The 15,681-nt window shown below is 35.5% G+C and overlaps 4 protein-coding genes across 7 annotated transcripts; 3 read left to right on the top strand and 1 right to left on the bottom strand.

The window, feature by feature from the left end:
- Positions 1-2,813: 2,813 nt before the first annotated feature.
- Positions 2,814-5,118, top strand: LOC115708278 (cell number regulator 6-like). 4 transcript variants are annotated; one of them, XM_061102529.1, is made up of 5 exons: positions 2,814-2,994; positions 3,179-3,309; positions 3,934-4,048; positions 4,144-4,409; positions 4,673-5,118. In XM_061102529.1, exons 2-5 carry the CDS (start codon positions 3,202-3,204, stop codon positions 4,901-4,903), a joined length of 720 nt encoding a protein of 239 aa, XP_060958512.1. In that variant the 5' UTR covers positions 2,814-2,994; positions 3,179-3,201; the 3' UTR covers positions 4,904-5,118. The 4 variants fall into 4 exon arrangements, with proteins under 4 accessions (XP_060958512.1, XP_030492365.1, XP_060958524.1 ...); XM_030636505.2 differs by having other exon boundaries at positions 2,833-2,994; positions 3,184-3,309; XM_061102541.1 differs by having other exon boundaries at positions 2,991-3,079.
- A 130-nt stretch (positions 5,119-5,248) lies between these two features.
- On the top strand, positions 5,249-6,493 carry LOC115706562 (uncharacterized). Its single transcript, XM_030634252.2, has 2 exons — positions 5,249-6,056; positions 6,183-6,493. Exons 1-2 carry the CDS (start codon positions 5,781-5,783, stop codon positions 6,339-6,341), a joined length of 435 nt encoding a protein of 144 aa, XP_030490112.2. The 5' UTR covers positions 5,249-5,780; the 3' UTR covers positions 6,342-6,493.
- A 1,707-nt stretch (positions 6,494-8,200) lies between these two features.
- LOC115707087 (GDP-mannose transporter GONST3) lies at positions 8,201-10,397 on the bottom strand. Its single transcript, XM_030634927.2, has 2 exons — positions 10,201-10,397; positions 8,201-9,871 (listed from the first exon to the last, which is right to left on the bottom strand). Exon 2 carries the CDS (start codon positions 9,867-9,869, stop codon positions 8,742-8,744), a length of 1,128 nt encoding a protein of 375 aa, XP_030490787.2. The 5' UTR covers positions 9,870-9,871; positions 10,201-10,397; the 3' UTR covers positions 8,201-8,741.
- Positions 10,398-10,609: 212 nt separating this feature from the next.
- On the top strand, positions 10,610-12,019 carry LOC115708196 (probable aquaporin TIP5-1). The gene is made up of 3 exons (XM_030636406.2): positions 10,610-11,019; positions 11,128-11,378; positions 11,459-12,019. Exons 1-3 carry the CDS (start codon positions 10,899-10,901, stop codon positions 11,837-11,839), a joined length of 753 nt encoding a protein of 250 aa, XP_030492266.1. The 5' UTR covers positions 10,610-10,898; the 3' UTR covers positions 11,840-12,019.
- Positions 12,020-15,681: the final 3,662 nt, after the last annotated feature.

Genomic DNA, 15,681 nt, shown 5'->3' with positions numbered 1-15,681 from the left:
AATGTCGACAAGATGTTAATATTTTGTCAACAATTTTCTATTATTGTCCATCTTTAATATTTTAAAGAATTTTTATTTGGCAATAGTTTATCTATATTTTATCGATTATTTTTCAATGATGTGCTTACTGTATGTTTTTGTTATATATTTTCTCAGATGGCTCCACGACTCATTGTTCTAGCATTTGACTATTTTACTCGCCGCGTGACATATAGAGGCACTAGTGCTTTTGCAGAAATTAAGATGTGGTTTAGGGAATACAATTTGAATGAGACGGCAAAAGCAAGCGGTTTTGATAATTTTTAGAATGTCGTACCTCTCACATTTTCTTGGTGTTATTTCACCAAGTAATGCTGCATAAGATGAAGGTTGATGTTGAGAAGGTGGAAGAGATACGTTTTTACATTGGCAAGAAGGAGATCAGATTTGGAGTGGTTGAGTTTGCACTCATTACAAGCCTAAACTTTACCTCAGGGCCAACAGAAGATGAGAAGGCTGCGTAGGCTACCCGCTCGGGGTCAGATCGGTTGATCAACAAATATTTCAACTGGTTTGATAGTATGAAGACAAAAGCACTCCAAGAGAGGTTCTTAAACTGTCAGATTCGGAAGACGTGTACAAGCTTGGCTTGTGCATGTTTGTTGAGGTAGTGTTACTGGACCGTGAGGCTAACACTTTGATTACGCCTGACATACTTAGATGCCGAAGATCTCTAGTTCTTCTTCAGGATTCCTTAAGGGAAGTACTTATTTTATGCACTCCCTTCAAAAGGGCATGTTGAAACAAAAGGCAGACTTTGAGAAGAAGCTAAGTTTGGAAGTTCAGCATGAGTGCAAATACACAACGTATAACTTCGCACCTGCAATACAATATTGGGCATATGAGGCCATTTTAGAGGTTGGGAAGAGGTACGACACAAATCATGGGATTCGATTTTTGAGAATGCTTAGCTGGACGAGCAAGGGTGGGATAGTTCAAAAGGATCTCAGTGCATTATTTTCGAGCCGAGTATTATTTATTTTATGTTTAGAGTAATTATTCAAGAGAAATGTTTGGAATAAATGATAACTCATTTTTCTCTTTTCTTCTTTAAATCTTAAACAAAAACTTGATGCGATGGTGGGGTTACTTCTTCACCCAGGTGAAGAGGAGTATGCAAAGAGCATCACTTATAATGGTGTGGAGATCCTAATTGAGGTTGGTGTAAATGCCACACAAACTGAGGATGACACCTAAGACCTAGCCATTTTCAGAAGCCAAGCAAAAAAAGCAGTGAAACATGTCAAAAATGCTCTTATGCTTGAGGCAGAGACTCAGGCCACTGCATCAAACCCTCAACCCATTGCATCATCTTCAGGCCTTGGTGGTGTTAAGTACAGATAACTGATGGGGAGGTTGGACAAGATCGAGCCTGAGCATAAGGGTCTTTATGCTTCTCATGTCGAGCTGAAGGAGGCATATTAGACTAGCCATATAGAGTTGAAGGGTGGCCAGAACCTCATCATGGAGCAGCTCAAATCTATATTGACTATGTTGCATGGTAGGCCAGCGACAAATCTAACACTAGAGCCATCAACATCTGCATCACCTCCACCATCTCATATGGGTAGAGATGCATTCATCTTTCACGACATGTATGATCCATATGTCAAAGCTCCATGTGTTATATTATTTTATAGTATAATAAGTGTAGATTAAAATGTAGTAATATATATTATTATGTGAATAATATGTATTAAGTGTTTGGTAAATAAATTGCGTAACATATAATTTATTTAACCTAAAATTGTAACCTACACTTTATAACATGGAGAGGAGTTACAAAGTTAATTGCTTTTGTAACTTCTTTTGGTTGATCATAATATTGTGTAATAAAAGAGATGTTACACAATTTGATGATAGGATTCAAATGGTTTGAAATATAGTTGTTACAAACTATATTAATGCTCATTATATGAGAGAAATGAGATGGTGAGTTTGAATTCTAAGTGTGATCACCTAAACACTATATAAAGGAGTCTAATGTGCTCATTTGTAAGAGATGAAGTTTTCTATCAAGAAAGCACTTTGTTAGAAAACCCTAAAAGGCTTGATAATTCCCAAAGCTATTTCCTAGAGAGTTCCCTTAGTGCTTAGAGATGGGGGAAATAAGCTTCTGGACAAAGGTGCAATACCTTGTTCAAGTCATGGTGATCCCCACTAATCTACACTCAAGGTTGTGAGTGAGTGATCTTCTTTTTCTTCTTCATATATATGTGTGTGTTATATAATATTGTGTAATCTATCTTCTCTTCTACCTTTCATATATATATGTAATATATAGTGTATATATGTGTATTGTAACATATATTTAATCAATCTCTTATTCTAATCTTTGTATTATTTCTTTGTATTATTTTATAATAGAGTTGTAATGTATCTTGATTTTTCTTCCATTGTAATAATATCTCTAACACCATGTACCCCTGTCGATGCACCTATTATTTCCATAGGTGACAGCGAGTCACAGGATGATATTTTAACCTTAGAGGGACTACTTGAAAGGTTTCAGTTCAGTAAAAGAAAGAGAAATTTGATAACTTAAAAACTTAAAAAACATACAATTGTTTTTTTATTATTATTTTTATTTTTTAGCTTAAAAGTTAAAATCAGATTTAGTTTTTGACGACATTCTATCAAGTATTTTTCAATTTAAATTTTTTTAAAAATATAATTTTCCAAAATATGAAATTATTTTTATATCCCAAAATTATTAAAATGATATTTTAGTTTTTTTTTTAACAAATATATAAAAGGAAGGGGTTGAATTGTCTATTGTCCCATAGTTTGGACTTTGGAGACTTCAATCAAATACATTTCGTGTGTTGGACTGTTTATTTCAACCAAACACACCCATTATTTACTATTACGCCACTCTATAATCCCCATTTTTTTCGAAACTTCCTTACCCCGGATCTAGCTACCTACCTCCTCTCATTTTCGTTTCCTTCACCAGTAAGTTCTCTCTCGTATCTGGTCTACAGTTTGATTAACTGAAGAAAAAAAACCTTATTACATTTTTCAATTTAGATGTGGAATGGTATTGTAGGTTGTTTTGAAAGCTAATTTTGTGAGGATTGAAACTAATAATTTGGAAGTAATTGGGTTGTTTTTTTTTTCTTCTTCTTTAAAAAAAAAGTTCAGGAATTTTGAAGAGATCAGATGGGGGATGGGACTGGGCATTCGCGTTATGTGAAGCTGACTAAAGATCAAGTTCCGATTGAAGATATCAAACCCGGGGAGCTTAATCAGCCCATTGAGGTTCCTCAGGTCTTTTTCTTTCTTTCTTGACATCGTAATTTGACAATTTTGTCTTCTATTAATTAAAGCAATTCTCCTTAAACACTGAAAATATCAATCTTGGCTTGCTACTCAATAATAATCACAACACTTGTGCGGTAATTCAAATACTGTTAGATCGATTTCAGTGGCACCCCCGAAAAATGGAAATCTTGATGGATCCGTGTTTTTCTGCGGAGAATATAGATTATTGATATATTTTTTTTTTTATCATTATAGCTTTGTGTTAATCTTTTTTTTTTTTTTTTTCTGTTCAATATTGTTTTGGTTCTGAATCCCTCTGATGAAGGTCAATGTGGAAGCATCTCTGGTTTTTGCTAAGGATTTTTCATTTTTTATCTAGGAGTTTGTTTTCAAAACTAGTACTTGGTTAAGTTCTTGTGGAAACTTTGTACATCTATTGCATCTAAGCTCAATTTACAACCCTTTTTTTTGGGCTTGGTATATGGATTAGTTATTGCTTATACTGATATTGTTCCCAATTTGATGATAATTTATTGTTGCAATGGAATATCTAGGATGGATAGAAAGAAACTGAGTACCCAAATATCAGTTACTTACATGAAATTACTTATCTGTGTTTAACATCAACAGCTGAATGTTCGCAAGTGCAATGAGTGTGGACAGGCTCTCCCAGAAAGCTTTGAACCACCTGCTGATGAACCATGGACAACTGGGATCTTTGGTTGTTGCGAAGATAGAGATAGTTGTAAGTGGATGTCTAACTTTGTTGTACATACACAGTTTGTTGGTTAGATGGAGATGTAGTGATCCAACCTAACAGTTCTGGTTTACCCTTTTCAGGTTTGACAGGACTATTTTGCCCATGTGTTCTGTTTGGTCGCAATGTCGAAAGCTTAAGAGATGATACGCCTTGGACCACCCCTTGCATTTGTCATGCTGTTTGTGTTGAAGGCGGGATGGCACTGGCAGTAGCTACTGCAATCTTACACGGTGCTGACCCGAGGTCTGCATTTCTCATTTGCGAGGGTCTATTCTTTGCTTGGTGGATGTGTGGCATATATACAGGTCTTGTTCGTCAATCATTACAGAAGAACTACCATCTTAAGGTAGGTAACTACTAACTTGAGCTTTTTCCTTTGCACTGCAATTAAGCAAATAGCCAGATGATCATGTTCTTCTGCTGTACACTTCCTCTAAATCTCTCTATTCAAATAATTTGATGGTTTCTTCTCCTAGTTCTATGATGCCCTTAAGTGAATTTGTCCTCATAAAGCTTAATATGAATGTTTGACTACTTAATAAACAAGTTATGCCAAAAGAACAATCTGAAGGAAATTTAATTGTCTTATCATTTGTTTTGTGAGCGCAGAATTCGCCATGTGACCCTTGCATGGTGCACTGCTGCTTGCACTGGTGTGCCTTGTGTCAGGAGCACCGTGAGATGAAGGGGCGTCTTTCTGAGAACTCTGTGTCACCAATGACCATCGTCAATCCTCCCCCAGTTCAAGAGATGAAGTCTGAGGATGAGACTCAGCCTTCCGCACCAAACACATCTGCTAACAACAACGGCCATACCAATTTGGAAATGCAGGCTTTATAGAATATTATACATGATTTCAAATGCTAGCAATGTAGGGTTTTCAAATGGCCTGTAGAAATCCTAAGATTATAAAAAAAAAAAAAAAAAACGTTTGGATTCACATACACAATCACCCCAAACTTCTGGTACAAATGTCTGCTGAGATTTTTCATGATTTTGATTTTTGAATCATTAATGTATTGTTGGAAGATACAATCTTTGGTGATCATTTTTTTTTTAAAAAGAGGCTTTCTATATATTAGCAAAATGAAAACAAGACCAGCAACCAACCAACCAGCTCAACTCTACATAAGAAAAAGACCCTTATGAACAAAACCTTCTACACACCCAATAAAAACAACATAAAGAAATCAATTTTACTTTGTTCATCAAAAATTTAAATTAATTATATATATGCTACGCAGTAACAACAACACATATCATTTTAGTGTTGAGTTTATGGGGTACCAGAGGTGTTTGATGATTCATGAACCTGACTCTGTTTGAGTCCAAAATAAAACACATGTAATCATCAAAATCAGCAACCACTCTAAAATTTTGAATTTCCTTGGTACAATAAGGGGCATGGCCTTCCATTTTGGATCTGTGGGAGCACGTGATCGATGATGATTCCCTAAAAATAAAATTTGTAATCGTTGGAGCTACCAAATCAATTGTGTAATCAAAGCCGTCCAAATCCATGTCACCACTTGTATCCATCAAACGAATCAAAAAGTCAACAGATTCTACGTTACCGATTCATTCCTTTTTCCTAGACTGACTGCAGAGAATAAAAACCCTAAGGCCCTGTCCTATTGTTCAAAGTCCTCAGTCAAAGTTACCAAACATTTCAAAACAGTCAATCACTCACTCACTCACTCTCTCTCTCTCAGAGCTCATGGAGAGACCAGGGGAAGAAATTAGAAGAAGAAGAATCAGACGAGCAGAAAAACAAAAGGAAGTAATAGTGTGCCGCCCTCGCCCCATATTACCTCCTCCGTTCAGAGAAGTCAACTTGGCGGCAATAGCCATCGATTTGAATATACGGCTGAGATCGGCGGACATGCCGGCTGTGATGCAAGACCGTGCATTCCGGTGTACAAGAGCGTTGCTCGACTCAAATAGTGACCAGAAAAAGCCCAGTCCCACCCACTTGGCCATGGCTCTCAAGAAAGTGAGCTTCTATTTTTTTTTTTACTTAAACAGTACTTTTCTCGTGAAAGAAAAGCCTTATTTTCTTTTCTTTTACTTCTTTTTGTATATATTTGAAGCTAAAGTTGTCTCTTTTTCTTTATGGTAGGAATTTGATTCACGGTATGGTCCAGCTTGGCATTGCATCGTGGGAAAGAGCTTTGGATCGTTTGTGACTCACTCGAGTGGAGGGTTTGTATATTACTCAGTGGAGAAGCTCAGTTTTCTACTGTTTAAAACTCAAGTCCGTCCGGTTAAGAATCGTTAAATGCATTTAAATTCAATTAATTAATCTTGATCAGGATTGGATTGGAGATACTAAGCTGTTTTTGTTCTTGCTTTTAAAATTTGCTTTATTATACCTATGTATATTGTACAACCCTTCAATTAATATTAAATGCATGTAACTTAACTTATGGTTTTGTTCTTACGTGTCATTTTTTTGTTGCCCAATTATTATTATTATCATTAAAATATTAGATCATTTATCATTTTTTGGTTGCTGAATTATTATTATTTTAATTAAAATATTTGATCATTTATCATTTTTTGGTTGCTGAATTATTATTATTTTAATTAAAATATTTGATCATCTACCATGTAGTACAATCACTGAATGAGATTAATACCATTCTAGAATCTTCAATCATTATAATTTTCTTCTTTAAATAAAAATATACGGATACGATTTTGTCTGGTGATATAGAATGTATTCCGTGATATATTAGATGGGTCTCGGGGTACATTAAATAAATGTCAGGGTACGTTTTTACTTTTTAACCCTAATTACTCCTAGATCAATCTCAGCCGTCAGATCAAATAAGTCTCTCATCTGACAGCTGTCGTACCGTACATCACGGAATTGATTCCGTGAAAGTACAATCACGGAACAAAATCATATCCCTACAAATATAAATGTATTATTAGCCTATTGTCTTTTTAACAAATTATTAGCCTATTTTTTATCATATTGGAAACCGTATATATCCATAATATATAAATACAAAATTAACCGTAACTCAGATTTAAGTGGAAATTTTCTTGTGTCAACCTTATTCTATATAATATTTTTTAAAATTAAATTATCTTTATAACTATTGGACGGTATTTTAAATATTAATTTTGAAAACGAAAGGATATCTTTTCCACATTCTAATAATAATAATAATCATATACATATATCTCTACTCAGCAAAAAAATAAAAAAGTAATATATATAATATATCTCTATGGTGAAGGCTCTACCACCAAACTCTGTCGTTGAAGAAGTATTCAACGCAAGCCATACATAGCGTAGTTCATTGGTTTGGTCATATACAAAACCATTGTCAACGCATTCCATACCAATACTATAAAAGAAACAGATTTAAGCCAAGTCAGGCTTGAATGGCGATAGGAGTTCATCACCATCCCACAGTAGCCGCCGCCGCCGAAGATGGTGGCCTTTGGCCGGCTTTCGTTGATACTCCAGCTTCTGCAAAGCATAGGCCGAGAGCTTCTGAGAAAGAGAACAATGGAATAAGTAGTTTCTACGGATCAGATGATCTGACTGATATGTGTGATTTATTGTACAAAGAAGACTTGTTTGAACATGTGAGAAGGGCAACAGATACTGAGTGTTTCAAGAATCGTAAGAGGTCGACTGGGTTTCTCATGTCTTGCTTTGAGTTCTTGAAACTCTTCTTCTCTAAATCTTGATATTTATTTTTGTGTGGTTGGATGAACATATATAGTTTCTTTCTTTTAGTTTTAGAATGTGAAAGATTAGATTTTTCTTGTTCAAGTAATAATAAGTCATAATGGCTATTTCTCTGTATATATTATTACCCTTTTTTATATTTCTTACAATTTGGTTCTTTTAGTAATGTTCAAAATATGTACAATTTGGTTCCAAATTCTATCCGAATCGTTAACCAAGCAAATAAACAATTGGCCTATCCACACAATCCAGTGTACTTTCTATAACCAGGACCAGCAGCAGCCTTGTTCATCCAATATAATTAAACTACGTAGCTCAATTTGTTGCAAAGGGGAAAATATTTGCTAGAGAACAAGTATTTGTATTTGCACTGTGTTGAGAGAATTGGGGGAATGAATCAATACAAATGTAACTTAAAGAACCAAACATTAAGAAAAGAATTACAGAACTTGACTTTAATAATCACCATTGTTATTAAACATAGCAGCCTTACAACTTAAAAACTATCAAACCAAACTAAATAGGAGCTATCGAATTCTTTTCTCTACTCCTTGATCATAGACAAAAATTCCTTAGCAAAGGCCCAGCAAGATCCCGCAGCATGGTTTGCATTTACATATACATTGTAAATATTGCCAACGAGAGTTGTTTGGATCTACAAGATTACACAATGAATGCATTAATATTCTAAGTCACTTTCCACGTCGTATCAAATAGACTCCTAAAACAATATTGTCCGAAAAATTACTGGTATGGTATAACTAAAATTGAGTTACAGAATACAAAAGTCCAATCCAGTAACCCATATGAGCATTCTTATCTGACAAGTATTCTGGTCAAGCAGAGATAGTTGAAGTTGTTGTGGCACATTGGCACCACAATTGCTAGTACTGAAGTTGAACTGTTGATCTTAACCCAAAAATGAATGAAAAAGCAAAAATGAGACAGAAGTACACCTACTCAACTCCCTTATGAATGAGTAGCTTCCTTCTCAGTTTGGGTTCTTTCTGAGTTGCTTTGCATTTCAAGTAGCTTCTGTTGTTCTTCCTCGCTCTCTAGCGTCCCCTGTGCTTTTACTTCTTGAACAGCAGCCTTAGGCTTGTTGCTTGTAGATTGTTGATACATAACACCCCCTAACATGCATATCAAAAGCCCCAAAGTTCCGACAAATGTCGAATGCTTGTCCCAAATTACAAAATTGATCACAACTGTTAAAAGCTTGTTCACTATTCCAAGAACTGTGAAACCAGTTGCAGAAATTGCCCGTCTACAAGAGAAACCAAAGAAAGAAATTGACAAGCCAAATAAACAAGAAAGCCCCACCGGTAAAATCACTCCAAAAGAATACCAATCTGTCTCATCTGAGATTTCATGCTTTATCTTTTTCAATTCACCCATAATAAGCAATTCCAAAGGAAACAACAGAAGGGCCTCAAGGTTGTTATACAGTACCAACCCCCATGTATTTAGACCAATGGTCATAACCACATGTTTTATGTAGACAAAGTCTATGGACATGCTAACCAAATAAGCTAAAGCCCAGCTATAAGCCATGAATGTGAACTGGTAATCTGTCAATACATAAAGCACGCTTCCACCAAAGATAGTACCAAGTGAGATCCAAGTCTTCACTGCGGGCCAAGGTTGGTGTAAGAAGAGAGTCTCTCCTATGGCAACAAATATAGGCACAACTGAACGGAAGACGATGAAGGTGTCAACATTGGCATGAAGGAGCAACTCACTATTGGTGAAAAGGGAAAGATAGAATATAACAGCAGCAGGTAGAAAGCGCCACATTGTGAGGAGCTCAAGTCGGTCGTGCTCAATGAACTTAAGCCACCCACAAATGAAGACCCCAAAAGCACTAGTGAAATACTGCAGAGCAGTTAAGGCACCAGGATAAGGGAATTTCATGATGGCCCATTTGTTAATTATAGAGAGCAAAGACGCAGATAAGCAGTACCCAGCAGCTACACCATAGACAGAAGCATGTTGGAGGAAAACATTATACCAATTTGCTTGAATTTCACCAGATGCTTTGGGATTTATCTGAGCACTACCCGCTTTAGGATTCTCCTCATCATTCTCATTAGGCATATCTAACCCAAAACCGAAAAATCTAAATTTAGTCACCAAAAAAGTAGAGGAAAACTCAAACCCAACACTATAATGCAAATAAACAAAAACAGATTCATTTGATACCCAGATCCAGAATGATAGTCACAGAAAGACCCAGAATTCAAAATTTAGGAAATATGAAGTAATATCAATCAACCAATGCATTTCAAACATAAAACAACTACATTGAAGAGCCTGCTTCAATTCAAACCAATATACATTCTCTTTTTTTTCCAAATCAACCTAAGGACGATTTTGATGGATCTAACAAGTAAAATTGAAAAAAGTAAAAATTGGAGTGGTGCCTAACCTTAGGGATAGAGGGACTCTGCTAGTACTGAATTCCTTTCTCCTTTACTTCCCTTCTGTTCAGACAGACCCAGCGGTTCCTCTTTACTCCGTTTCGTTTTCTCAGCTCACACTCTCACGCGTTTCGCTTTCAGTATGCAAATTTCTTTCTTTCAATTTTCTCACTTTTATTGTTCCTCTTTTTACACGAGTGGGCTTGTTTAGAATACGAGTACATTTTGGGCCATACTGGTAGCCCAATAAGGACAGTACAGCTCAGGCCTAATCTAATTTTGGGATTTAACTTCCAATCATTAAGCATAATTTAACTAAATAAAAAACGTGCTCAAAAAACTTTCTTTGAAAGAAAAGGGTCTAAACTAAACCACCACATGCATTTCAAAAAGGAAAAAAAAAAAACCACCTCGATCAATCTTATCTTTTTCACCCATGAAGTGCCACGATGGCGGCAGTTATTTTTTTCGTCTTTAAAATAACTGAAGAACGTCGTAACCCTATGGTTAGATTATTTAAGCACTGTTCTGCCTTTGTATTTTGAAAAACTGGAACGTAATAGCACTAGAACACTATTGCACTTGTAAAGTTTTCTCTCAAGAGAAATATTGCTTCTTCTTCCAAAGGTAGTGTTGTGAGTGAAAAACACAAAACACTAAAGTACTAAGTGTGAGCGATATTCACATAATAATATATATTGATACAATGGCTAGGACATCACTATTCGGACAATCAGTCAGTCTCAACGCCCTTCGATCATATATTGCTGAGTTCATCTCAACCTTCTTCTTTGTCTTCGTTGTTGTGGGCTCCACCATGTCATCACGTTAGTACTTTCTTCTTCTAAGCATTTTCAATTACAGTATGAATTCAATTTTTCTTTTTTTGTATAATGGCCTGTGTTATGATTATTGATATTTTTAACACGTGGCAGGGAAATTGCTGCCAGATGCTTCTTCTGATCCATCCAGTCTGGTGGTGGTTGCAATTGCCAATGCCTTTGGCTTGGGGGCTGCTGTGTTCATGGCGGCCAATATCTCTGGCGGCCATGTGAATCCAGCAGTCACTTTTGGAAAGGCGGTTGGAGGTCACATTAGTGTTCCAACCGCTCTTTTTTATTGGATTTCTCAAATGTTGGCCTCTGTTTTTGCTTGTGTTGTTTTGAAAGTCACTATTATTGGACAGGTATATTTTTCTTGGTAATGTGACTGTTGTCGAATTAAGTATTTAATTTTCATAAGATAAAATGTTACTGGTTTATGCAGCATATTCCAACATACTCAATTGCTGAAGAAATGACTGGGTTTGGAGCCTCAATTATGGAAGGTGTGGGTACATTTACACTGGTCTACACTATCTATGCTGCGGGGGATCCTAGACGAGGCCCATTAGGTGCAGTTGGGCCTATGGTGATTGGGCTATGTGCAGGAGCCAATGTGTTGGCACTAGGCCCATTTTCAGGAGGTTCAATGAACCCAGCCTCTGCATTTGGGTCAAGCGTGGTTGCTGGGACTTTCAAGAACCAAGCAGCGTACTGGATTGGGCCCATATTGGGAGCCACGATTGCTGGGCTTTTGTACGACAATGTTGTGAACGCCAATCAACCTACAGCAACGGCAGGAGGATCAATTGGAGTTGAGGTCTAAGGCAAGACTTCAATTAATGTAATAGTTATATGTTGTTATGATAATCAATTATTTGTATGGTAGTTAAGATCTATGGGGACATTATCTATGGCAGTAATTGTAATTTTATGTATTAATATCTGATGAAAAAAATTAACTCTTACTAATTAATATAATATGAAATTATTTCACTTTTTTAAATTGTTTATCATGCTCTCTTTTATTTGACAGTTAACTTTAAAGTCAATATAATAGTACGAAAACAGTTACTTATTTGTATCTCAAATGTATAACCAACTTGACTAAGCAAAAAATGTTCAACCAACTTTAACTTTTTTCTTTTTTTTTTTTTTATTAAAACCAATTTACTTGAGTGCGCAAAATATGAATAACCAACTTATAGATGATATATACTTACCAAAAATTTGATATTATATTATGTTGAGCTTGTAAATTGTATTTTCCACCTTTTTTTGAGAAAGATGTTTGATGAATAACATAAGATATTCTAGTTTCAAAATAATAATAATAATTTTTTATTTTACAAAACATTTATGATTAAAGTTATAGGGCAAATAAACAAAGATCCACCAAAAATTCTTGTAGTGAAATAAAGTAAAAAATATGAGAACGATGATATGTTTTTTGCATTATTTTTTTCTTGTTGTGTGTTACTAAATACGTGTTCATGATTGAAGCAAAATGCCAAGTAATTTAAACTAAAAATATAATTTTGTCAATTATTTTAACTCAGTCACAACATGAAAACGAAGAAGAATGTGTGACATTTTATTTGTATATAGAAATATACTTTTTTGTAGAGAAAGAAACTTTAATTTAAAAGAGAAATTTCACTTTTTGCCCCTAATAAAATCCCCAATATTAAAATTTAGACCATCCACTAATTTGTACAAACTAATTACATAAACTCCCCATTTTACCATTTTTTTTTAAAAAAAAATTGTTAAAACTAAAAAACTTTTCTCTCTCTCTCTTCCCTCTCTCTTCCTCTCTCTCTTCCCTCTCGTGCACCTCTCTCTCTCTAGAAAAAACTGAAAAAACTTTCCTCTCTCTTCCCTGTCGAATGTTTATTTCTCGGTGGGCGGTGGTGGAAAACCGAAGCACACCCTAATCACTCAAGAATCTTACACTATTATGATGGATAAGTTGTGTTTTAAGCATTTTGTTAGACTTTATGTAATTTGCTTTCGTTATATGTGTCGTATTTGTTGGAACTGGTGTTTTTTGGTCTGAAAGGGTAGAGATCTTGCAGATCTAGTTTTCTGTCGTAATTTGGGATTTCCAGATGTTATCGACAGTTCATCGATAGAATATCGATGTTATGTCGATATCCTGCTAAGAAAGGTCAAGGATGACCATTATCGACATGTTGTCGACAGTTTGTTGATATCATATTGATTAAAAAGCAAATTAACATACATAAGTTATTTGAGAATTTGTCGACACAAAATTGTCGACACAATATCGACATGATGTCGACATTCGGTCGATATCACATTTAGCAATCACATAAAGTAATTATATCACATTGTCGCCAACATATCGACATGTTGTAGATATTCCAAGTATATGATCACGCCTATTTAGCAAACAAAATTGTTAACACAATGTCGACGTCATGTCGATATGAGGTTGATATTATCACACAAAAAGCAATTAAATCACATTGTCGACAAAATATCAACATACCGTCGACAAATTATCAACATTTTAAGTCAAATTTTTTTTATTCTCATTGTGTTGACATCCTATCAATACACCTACAACATCCTATCGATATACATTAACCACACAGACAATTTTATTGGTCAAACTCTCAATTTTGACCGAATGTCGACAAATTCTCAAATAATTTATGTATGTTAATTTGCTTTTTAATCGACATGATATCGACAAACTGTCGACAACATGTCGATAATGGTCATCCCTGACCTTTCTTAGCAGGATATCGACATAGCATCGATATTCTATCGATAAACTGTCGATAACATCTGGAAAACCCAGATTTCAACAGAAAACCAGATTTGTAAGATCTCTACCATTTTAGACCAAAAAACACCAGTTCCAACAAATACGATGTAATGACCGCTCTAGTAATGTGGATTAGTAAAGGCAATTAGCACTAATTTTTATTATTTTATTATTATTTGTGAATTAATTTAATTGTGGACCCCAATATTTAGAAATAAATATTAGAGTTATAATTTCTCAATTCCGGAGATTTTATTAAACTCTAGGGGTATTATTTAGCTTATATGTGTAATATGCTATTTTTGTAATTTTTGCTCGGCGACAACGGAAAATGCGATGGATGGCTAGATTGATCACATGGGTAAGTTTAGAATCTTATTTCATAGTGGGAAATATTTTAGAAAAAATAAATTATCGGGATTGAGCGGGGTTATGGGATTTGACCATTTTACCCCTAGTTTTAGAAATACCCTAGTTTTAAGTTAAGGGGCATTTTAGTCATTTTCTATTAAGTGGAATAGGTGGCTGTCCCTTTAGTTGACACCTAGCACTCTCTTTAAAATTCAGCAAGGGATTAGTGAGTGATTCCCTTTTCATTTGAAAAATAAAGGAAATTAAAAGAAAAATCAAATCCTCTCGAACTCTCTCTCTCTCTTGCTTTCGGCTGGGACAAACCAAGGGGCTAGGACCAGAATTTTCTTCTCTTTTCTTTGGAATTAAGGAAGGATTCAAGGCAATTTCAAGTGAGGTAAAACCCTAGACCTTTGATTGTTGTTTTTAAGCTTTTTATTTAGGTTGAGTATGTGATTCTTGGTGTTGGGAGCTGTTAGGTTTTAAAATACTTAGGGTTTGAATTCTAAGTCTACTTTGAGTTGATTTTGAACTCTGGTTATTAACTTTGAGCTGTGGTGAGGGTAGTGAGCAAGCTTGAGCTTTGAAGCTCAAGGTTTGAGCTTCAATGGCATAATTTGATGTATTGGTTTGTTCTGTGAATTATTGGTTGGAAATGGTTGTTTATGCATTGCATAAGTGTACTGGAGAGTTTGATAAAGTTTGGTTAAGATTTGAGGTCATGGGGGAAATTTTTGGGTTCCTAGCATAGAACCGGAATTCCGGTTCTGGGGGACCTGTACCAACCGGTCGACCGGATGGTGACCCAGAACCGAATTTCCGGTTGGGAACTGGTCTGCCTGTTGGGGGAATTTCTAGAACCCTAGTTTTGGCCAATTTTGAGATATTTAGGGTATTGCCACGAGGTTTATCGATAGGGAAACTTTTAGTTTCAAGTTTAAGTACCGGAAAGTGATTTGGCGAGTCACTCATCTGTGTTACAATTATTGTGATTAGGGCATCCATCTAGCACGAGATTTCCGTTCAGGTCGGCCAGCACACTTGAATTCGGAAAACAGGTAAGAACTGTGTATAATATATGATGTGATTATCTGAATGTGTGTATATGTGTTTATATATGCATGCTTGAATTATGTTAAGCACTACCAACACTTGTATGAATAAGTTATAGAGTGCATTGGTATAGTGATTATTGTGATTGTGAGTACGATACAGTGATACCAACACGGGCACGGGAAAATACTAAGGTGTGTGGTACATCCCTCAGTGTTACTCAGTGTTCGGGGTAAACCCTACCAACACTTGTACAGTGAGGTACGATGTGTATGTGGTATAGTGGTTGTACCCTGGTGTTGAGCGTTCATACTCATCTGTTAAGCTCTGTAAATAGGTGTATGGGTGCCTATTTACAGGTCGGAAATTATATGGTATGTTATATGCATTTCTTACTGAGTCTGTTGACTCACAGTTTCTGCTTCCATGTGTAGGTAAAGGAAAGGCGAAGGCTGAACAAGAATGAA

The sequence above is a fragment of the Cannabis sativa genome, chromosome 1 (assembly GCF_029168945.1).
Source record: "Cannabis sativa cultivar Pink pepper isolate KNU-18-1 chromosome 1, ASM2916894v1, whole genome shotgun sequence".
Classification (NCBI taxonomy): domain Eukaryota; kingdom Viridiplantae; phylum Streptophyta; class Magnoliopsida; order Rosales; family Cannabaceae; genus Cannabis; species Cannabis sativa.
The sequence above is the reverse complement of the archived record's forward strand: the minus strand, read 5'-3'. Positions and strand labels throughout refer to the sequence as shown.

Coding starts and splice junctions, on each gene's coding strand:
- LOC115706562 (XM_030634252.2), top strand. CDS start 5,781: ATGGAGAGACCAGGGGAAGAAATTAGAAGAAGAAGAATCAGACGAGCA. Junction 6,057..6,182: donor TGGCCATGGCTCTCAAGAAA/GTGAGCTTCTAT, acceptor TCTTTATGGTAG/GAATTTGATTCACGGTATGG.
- LOC115707087 (XM_030634927.2), bottom strand. CDS start 9,869: ATGCCTAATGAGAATGATGAGGAGAATCCTAAAGCGGGTAGTGCTCAG.
- LOC115708278 (XM_061102529.1), top strand. CDS start 3,202: ATGGGGGATGGGACTGGGCATTCGCGTTATGTGAAGCTGACTAAAGAT. Junction 3,310..3,933: donor AGCCCATTGAGGTTCCTCAG/GTCTTTTTCTTT, acceptor TAACATCAACAG/CTGAATGTTCGCAAGTGCAA. Junction 4,410..4,672: donor AGAAGAACTACCATCTTAAG/GTAGGTAACTAC, acceptor TTGTGAGCGCAG/AATTCGCCATGTGACCCTTG.
- LOC115708196 (XM_030636406.2), top strand. CDS start 10,899: ATGGCTAGGACATCACTATTCGGACAATCAGTCAGTCTCAACGCCCTT. Junction 11,020..11,127: donor GGGCTCCACCATGTCATCAC/GTTAGTACTTTC, acceptor AACACGTGGCAG/GGAAATTGCTGCCAGATGCT. Junction 11,379..11,458: donor AAGTCACTATTATTGGACAG/GTATATTTTTCT, acceptor TGGTTTATGCAG/CATATTCCAACATACTCAAT.